At 48.9% G+C, this 8,074-nt stretch overlaps 1 protein-coding gene across 1 annotated transcript; it reads left to right on the top strand.

The window, feature by feature from the left end:
* Positions 1-184: 184 nt before the first annotated feature.
* On the top strand, positions 185-5,916 carry LOC104532197 (keratin, type II cytoskeletal 80; the record flags this gene model as incomplete). Its single annotated transcript, XM_010177335.1, has 6 exons — positions 185-280; positions 3,734-3,898; positions 4,412-4,537; positions 4,633-4,853; positions 5,223-5,278; positions 5,714-5,916. Coding segments are annotated over 6 exons (867 nt in total), but the record flags the coding sequence as incomplete, so codon positions are not given.
* Positions 5,917-8,074: the final 2,158 nt, after the last annotated feature.

The following is an 8,074-nucleotide window of genomic DNA, read 5'->3' as shown; positions in this document are numbered from 1 at the left end:
AAAAAGGAAAAAAAAAAAGGGGGAAAAAAGTCCACAAAGGAGAGACTCTACTAGCAGAGCAGGAGAGCAGTTTCCTAAGTACCTGCCAAGAAATAGCAAGCAGGGCACTTGCTGGGGGAGAGGTGGTAGTGGGAAAGACTTCTTGCTACAAACTATTGTGTAATATATTTTCCATCTCCTGTAGGATTTAGATGTGAGCACCTTGCACAGAACTGAGCTGGAGGTAAAACTCAACGGGCTCCAAGAGCTGATGGATTTGAAGAAAACTATCTACAAGCAGGTAAAAATACAGTCAGGAGAGCAGCTCAGGAACACACAAGCTACTATGCAAAAAAAGAAAAAAAAAAAGAAAAAAAGGCATTTTTGTGGATAGTTGCACTACAGAGAGGACATTGTTCTGGATTTACAGCAAAAGGAGAGCTTGTCCAGGGAGCTGCATGGTGTTGCAGACAACTATTAGATGCCTTGAGGCAGGGTCTCACAAGCTAAATCCCTTCCCCTTAACTAAACCAGCTCCATTCTAAATTAGATCAAGATGTTTCTTCTGCCCCACAGCTGCAGGGCAGCAGCTCCAGTGGGTCTCCCCTTTAACAGCCTGGAAACTCCAGCTAATTCCCAAGTTGGTTGTTTCTGGACTCTGCTCCTACTCTGTGCTGACAGCATTTGCCTTGAGACCAAGCACCCCAAGTCATGAGTGAGCTGAATATGATTCTATTCAGAGTCAGAAGAAGGGATGACAACAAAACAGGATGAGCTGTGATGAACCCGGGTGAGGTGCTGGATGCTCTTTAACACAACCCAACACACTTCACTTCCACTGAAATGAGCAGTGTGCAGTCAGGTATGATTTGGGGATGGACACAGAGTCATCTGCAGGCCTTCAGACAAACCCAAAGCCACCTGTATCTACTCAGAGTGATGTGATTTCAGTCACTTACTCAGAGCCTGTAAAATGTTACCGAGCAGGCTCGGCAGTATTTTGGGAATACTCATGATTTGTCTGAATTCTATCAATACAAATAATTAAAATGCTTGACAAGAAGAATGTTAACATTCCTTGTGGGGAAACTAAGGCACAGAGAGACAGAAGGACCTGCATAACATCAGACTGTATTAGAACACATACTCTGCCTGCATGAAGCCTTACTTTCTCTAGAATTATAAGATTATTCCTGGTGCAAGGCAATTCACTGGGGTAACTGGAGACAGACTGGTTTGGGTTGGAAGGGACCTTAAAGCTCATCCAGTTCCAACCCCCCTGCCAGCAGCAGGGACACCTTCCACTAGACCAGGTTGCTCAAAGCCTCATCCAGCCTGGCCACAAACACTTCCAGGGAGGAGCAGCCACAGCTGCTCTGCCCAACCTGGGACACTGGCTCACCACCCTCACACCAAACAATTTCTTCCTCACATCTCAGCTCCATCTCCCCTCTGCCACTTTCAAGCCATCACCCCTTGTTCTCTCACTCCCTGCCCTTGGCCAAAGTCCCTCCCCACCCTTCCTGGAGCCCCTTCAGGTACTGGGAGGCCACTAGAAGGGCTCCCTGGAGCCTTCTCTTCTCCAGGCTGAACAGCCCCAACTCTCTCAGCCTGTCCTCTCAGCAGAGCTGCTCCAGCCCTCGCATCATCCCTGTGGCCTCCTCTGGACTGATGATCTTCTTGAGCTGATTTCCTCCAGGTCCCACACTGCTGGTCCTGCATTTTTCTTTTTAGCTATGCTTCATGCAAAGAAATTATCCCCCACCTCTGTCTCTGCCCTCTCCTCTCAATAGCTTCTTGTCAGGTTAGTCATTTTCTCGCCTGTACCTGTTGATTGGACTGACATCAATGTGCAGGTACACACAGCCAAAGGAAGGGCAAATGAGGAAAACTCTGCTTGACAGCTTTGCTCACAGCACGTTGGTGTGAATCAGAAGGAAATCTCAGCTTCAATCCTTATTAATAAAACACCACATTCTTTTTTTCCCCCCCTCTCCCCCCGCCGGCAGAGGATGCTCAAGTATTTGCAGTAAACATGCATTTTCTCATAGAGCTATTAAACTGCTGAAAGATTAAGAAAGAGGCTCTAGGATTAAACACCAGTGGGAAAAAATACACTGATAATCCCGCTCTTTGGAAGAGTGGTGGGGTATTTTTTCTGTTATTCATGAATCACCATGTCAGGGTGCCCTTTGTTTCCCCAGCCAGGGGAAGGCAAGGCAAACAAGGTATACAAATGCTTCTCTAAAGAGATTAGAACCCTCAGCATAAAAGGGAAGAACAAAACCAGCAAGATGAAAGGTTAAGAGATGGGGAGAGAGGTATGCTGCTCTCTTTTAACACGGGTGTAAATCAGAAGCGACTGCAGAGATACTGATAAGAGTGACACCCCTGCAAGGAGCAGTCTGAGGCTGTGGAGGGGGGAAGCTGCCAAGTGAATGTTTAAACCATCTGCTCAACATCAAGTCATGTCTTGCCTGGATACAAACCACCCAGGAGTAGAGTTTACAGGCAGGGATTAAGGGTCCTTTTCAGGTTCACTGAGGGGAGTCTGCATTCAACATTGTTTGGTTCCTTTTCCTAAAGCTGTGACCCAGTCAGCTATTGAGAGCAAATAACCCCAACAGTGACACTGCAGCTTGTGTGTCCCTGCTCCTGCTTCCCCCATGTTGGCTTGAGTTTCCCCAGCACAGGAGAGCAGCTCTGGGGAGCAGAACAGGTCTGCTAGTGATGGATGTGTTCAGAGAAGGGTCCTGGTTCTCCCTTCTTTTCCCAGACACAAAACAAGACTATAAGAACAGAAATGGCAGCCAGAGCCTGTCTAGATACTGAGGCAGAGCTCGGCAATGACATCCTTCTAACACCACCACCCTGCAAAATGATTCACACTGCCCTATTTCTTGCTCAAGACATACATGTCCACCAGCTGAATGCTGACAGACACCGAAGCATGATCATCAGTTCAATGAACCTGCTCTTGATGCAGTATAAATGCACCATTTTGTCAGACTCTTAACAGGTGGTGAGCCCAAATCATAGAATCATAGAATCAGAGAATGGTTTGGGTTGGAAGGGACCTTAAAGCTCATCCAGTTCCACCCCCCCTGTCATCAGCAGAGACACCTTCCACTAGACCAGGTTGCTCAAAGCCTCATCCACCCTGGCCGAGAACACTTCCAGGGAGGGGGCATCTACAACTTCCTTGGGCAACCTGTTCCAGTGTCTGACCACCCTCACAGTGAAGAACTTCTTCCTAATATCTCATCTAAACCTCCCCTCTTTCAGCTTAAACCCATTTCCCCTTGTTTTGTCATTAACTGCCCTTATGAAAAGTTCCTCCCCAGCTTTCTTGTAGCCCCTTCAGGTACTGGGAGGCCGCTATAAGATCTCCCTGGACCCCTCTCTTCTCCAGGCTGAACAGCCCCCACTCTCTCAGCCTGTCCTCACAGCAGAGCTGCTCCAGCCCTCGCATCATCCTCGTGGCCTCCTCTGGACTTGTTCTAGCTGCTCCAGGGCTCTCTCTCAGATCCTAAACCAACACCTTAGCCTGAGTCTGGATGTTATGGAGAAAATAATACCAGCTTCCAAACTTCAGAGGCTGAAAAGCCAGGAAATCTCACCATCTCTACACTGTGTATGGAAGATGCTTTGCCTAACTAAGCCCAGCAGATCTGCCAGAGTTCAGCTCTCCCCTTGGCTTGTAGTTTTGTTGACTACTTGGTATTTCAGTCCTAATTCTCTCTTTGCTTTTCAGGAACTCGAGGAGCTGCTGACAGAAATTAAGGACATTTCTGTTGTTCTGGGAATTGACAATGCATGCAAACTTGACCTGAGCAGAATCGTGGAAGAAGTGAGGGCCCAGTATGAAGCTCTGGCTCTTCGGAGCTGGGAGGAGGCTGAAGCACTTACCAGGAGGAAGGTATTTGTCTCTATCTGAGTGATACAGAGAGGGACAGAGAGGCAGGGAAAGAAGAGGGAGAGAGAGCAGCCTAGAAACTACATGAATCAACAAGATGTGGAGGGACAGACACCTGGGAAGGGAGGGAGGGACAGAGTGCTAACCTAGATCAACTCCTCCTCACTAAGGTGTGTAAATTAGGAGTTTCATTCCTCTGGGCTCTCCACACCATCAGTGGAGAAAGGTAAGGACATCTCCCAGTGCCAGCTTGGCTGCCTAGGATGCAAATGACCTTCCACTGGTGCTCCTCCAAAGAGAGCACGAAAGAATGTGATTGACCCCAAGAGACAGTGTGCTCTACACCAGGCACAGCTTCAGTCAGAAGAGGATATGAAAACGGGCCCTAAATCCTTCTGCACACCTGCTATTTTTCCCCACTTAGATGTTTCTCCTTAAGGTCAGTGGGAATCTGTGCAGATACCTTTGCTACAGCAGAGGACATGCAGATAACCCACAGTTCCATCTCTCCTGCAGCTGAATGAAGGAAGCACCCAGTCAGGCACCTATGGGGTTCACCTCCTTGACAGCAGACGGGAGATCGCAGACCTAAACATACAGATCCAGAAGCTGAGGTCCTGCATCGTGTCCCAAAAGAGCCAGGTGTGTCCTGGGGTGGGTGACAAAACTCTGAAGTACAGGTCTGAAACTCAAACACACCTAACACCTCCACTGCCCTTTTCCCCTTGCAACACCAGTGCCTGCACTTGGAGGAGCACATTAAAGAAGCAGGAGAGCATGGTGAGGTGGCCCTCAAGGATGCCAAAGCCAAACTAGTCAAGCTAGAAGAAGCCCTACAGAAGAGCAAGGAGGATATGGCTCACCTGGTGAAGGAGTATCAGGAGTTGATGAACATCAAGCTGGCACTGGATGTGGAGATCCTCACTTACAGGAAGCTGATGGAAGGGGAGGAAAGCAGGTAAGCTGGGCCTCCTTGTGCCTGAAGAGGGGAAGGGATGCAGCCAAACACCTAGGGAGAAAGAAGACATCCCAAGCTTTGAGTCTGGCATTGAAGGTTTGATCAAAGAAAGAACAAAACCCAGCAGTCTCCACACAGTTCAGCCCTGTTTCTTGCTCTGAAGTTTTCCTTAAGCTCCCCAGATGGGAGGGTTCCAGCACTTCTCTAGATGATGCTTTCCCTAGATGCTGTTTGAGCCTTCATGACCCAGCCATGCACTTGGCTCTACCCAAGCAGTCCAGCTCCCATGGGCCAAACTCCAGTCCTCTGTATCTCTCTGGCACAGCAGGGGTTAATATGTGTCCTCACACTCTGTCCTTGTGTTCACAGCATGGAGCAACCCATCCCCACAATCATCAGCACCGTCCACTCCAGGACAAAGCACCGTAAGTGGTTTTAGTTGTACAACTTGGGGGCCTACAAGGAAGTTGGGGAGGGACTTTGGCCAAGGGCAGTTAATGACAGAACAAGGGGAAATGTCTCTAAACTGGAAGAGGGGAGGTTTGGGTTAGATATTAAGAAGAAATTCTTCACAGTGAGGGTGGTGAGACAGTGTCCCAGGTTGCCCAAGGAAGTTGTGGCTGCTCCTCCCTGGAAGTGTTCTCGGCCAGGTTGGATGAGGCTTTGAGCAACCTGGTCTAGTGGAAGGTGTCCCTGCTGCTGGCAGGGGGGTTGGGACTGGATGATCTTTAAGGTCCCTTCCAACCCAAATCAGTCTGTGATTCTGTGATTCTAATTTAGAATCTGAATGAATCTAATTTAGAGCCTGAATGAAATGTTTCTAACCTCCTCCCTCTCATTCCCTCCCTCAACCCCTGCAGTTTCCGCCAGCACCTTGAGAAACTCCAAGCTGTTTGCAGGAGGAACAGGCAGCACCAACGGTGAGATGAAGCCAAATGGCATCAGCAGAAAGATGCCACCTTCTAGAAGCTACAGCGACAACTCAGTGACACCTGAAGCAGACACGTTCATCAGTGGTGCTCGGCCAAAGTTCAGCTCCCTGCCCACTGAAGAATGCTCCTAGGAGAAACCGAGCCCCACAGCATGAACACGAGACCTGTTGGCATCTATAGACAAATGAGGCCAAAGCACTTTCTCCTGAACTCAAGCCAACTTCTGAGGGACAAAGGATGAGAATCCACTCCAGGCCACCTCTTTTAAGTTTGTCTTTACAAACATCCCAGTTAACATCTCTGTTACCAGTTACAAGCAGAATCCAAGCCTGGATTTCATATTTACACGAGCTTTTAAACACAGCAGCCAGAAGCCATCAGCCCAGCATTACAAAATCCTTCTTCTCTGCTCTGTCCCTGCTCTGTGTGAGGTGTTCACTGATGTGGCTTTCAGAGGAAGGTAGCATCAAGCTTTCCAAGCTGAGCTGGTGGGGAGATGCAGGTAAATCACCTGAGCCAGGTGGATTTGTGACATTTGCATAGTTGGTGACAAACATACTGGTTGTACTGGGGGATCTTTGGCCACTTCAGACTATTTAATTGATTTTACTGCCTTTTAGGTGGCTCCTCATTCCTTCCTATGCCACCAAAGCTAAAACTCCTTAATAAGCCACCTCTCTAGCCAAGAGCATGTCCACCTGTCTCACCTAAAGGTGCTCCAGACTCCACCCACAGTGGTGCTGGGCCCTAGAAATGGGATATTGGTTAAAATCTCAACAAGCAGGACTTGTCTTTGTATTTATTAAACATCCCAAGCAGCTTTGACCTTCCCTGGCTGACACCAGCCAACGCACATCAGTCACATCACACCAAAGCTACTAGAGCCAACTCTGTAGATGTCACATCACTACTAGAGCCAACTCTGTAGATGTCACGTCCAGCTGCGAGCAAGGTGGGGGGATGTTCCCCCCTCCACACAGGCATTAATTACCGTGGCCCTCTTGCACTAATGACCACAGACAGTGCCCTGAAGTATTTTCATTTACGAGGCCAAGCTCTGGCCTCAGCCACTGCCACACAACCCCACTTGAGTTCCCAGATTTTTGAGTTCCCAGGAGGAGTTGTGAAGAGTCTCTTGGTATATTTCCATCGAGGACATCACAGTATTTCCATGTTTCTGTAGGATGGACAACTCCTGTAGTGTCTATGTCACCAGAACACCTGCTCTCCAGGGTCATGGCTGTTATAATAAACTATTGTGTGTCACATGGAAATCGTTGTATTCTTGGGTTGGATTTTTTTCTTTTCCATATTTCTTACCCCAGCCCACCTGAAACAGCAATTCCTTCCCCAGTTGCCAGCAGGTCTCAGCCGAGGGCTCTGGTTAAACTCTAGCAGCCAAGTGAAGCTGAAATTGCTTCAACTGTTTGGTCAATATCCTCAGGGAAAAGTAGACAGGGTTGGAGGGGCAGATGTGGAACCAGCACAGCGAAGGCTTTGGGGAGCTCAACATTGTTCTGCCACCAGCCTCCCATGTGGTTCTGAATCACAGAGCAGCTCAAGCATGTTTCAGGAGATCACAGAATCATAGAATGTATGGAGTTGGAAGGGACCTTCAAAGGTCATCTAGTCCAACCCCCCTGCAGTGAGCAGGGACATCTTCACTACAGCAGGTTGCTCAGAGCTCCATCAATCCTGACCTTGAATATCTCCAGGGATGGGGCCTCCACTACCTCTCTGGGCAACCTGTTCCAATGATCCACCACCCTCATACTGAAGAACTTTCTCCTCATATCGAACCTAAATCAACCCTTTTCTAGGGGTCACCATCACCCCTCGTCCTATTGCTCCATGCACTTGTGAACAGTTCTTCCCCAGCTTCTTGTAGGCACCTTCAGGTACTGGGAGGCCGCTAGAAGGTCTCCCTGGAACCTTCTCTTCTCCAGGCTGAACAACCCCAACTCTCTCAGCCTGTCCTCACAGCAAAGCTGCTCCAGCCCTTGGATCATTTTTGTGGCCTCCTCTGGACATGCTCCAACAGGTACACGTCATTCTTGTGTTGAGGGCTCCAAAACTGGACACAAAGATGAAGGGTTATTGCATGGGCCACCATGCTCCCACCACCGTACCCATCTACACAAAGCAGAGTTCTTCCCGCACCTCTGTCAAGCGGGTCTTTTGTGCACCTGGGGCCCAGATCCAACCTGGTGAACCACAATTCCAGGTGGCCCCTCATTTCACAGACCTCAGGAGATCATCCAGTTCAACCCCCCTGCCAAGGCAGGTTCC

Source organism: Antrostomus carolinensis, unplaced genomic scaffold, assembly GCF_000700745.2.
Source record: "Antrostomus carolinensis isolate BGI_N321 unplaced genomic scaffold, ASM70074v2 scaffold13291, whole genome shotgun sequence".
Classification (NCBI taxonomy): domain Eukaryota; kingdom Metazoa; phylum Chordata; class Aves; order Caprimulgiformes; family Caprimulgidae; genus Antrostomus; species Antrostomus carolinensis.
This window is presented reverse-complemented; position numbering and strand designations above follow the sequence as displayed.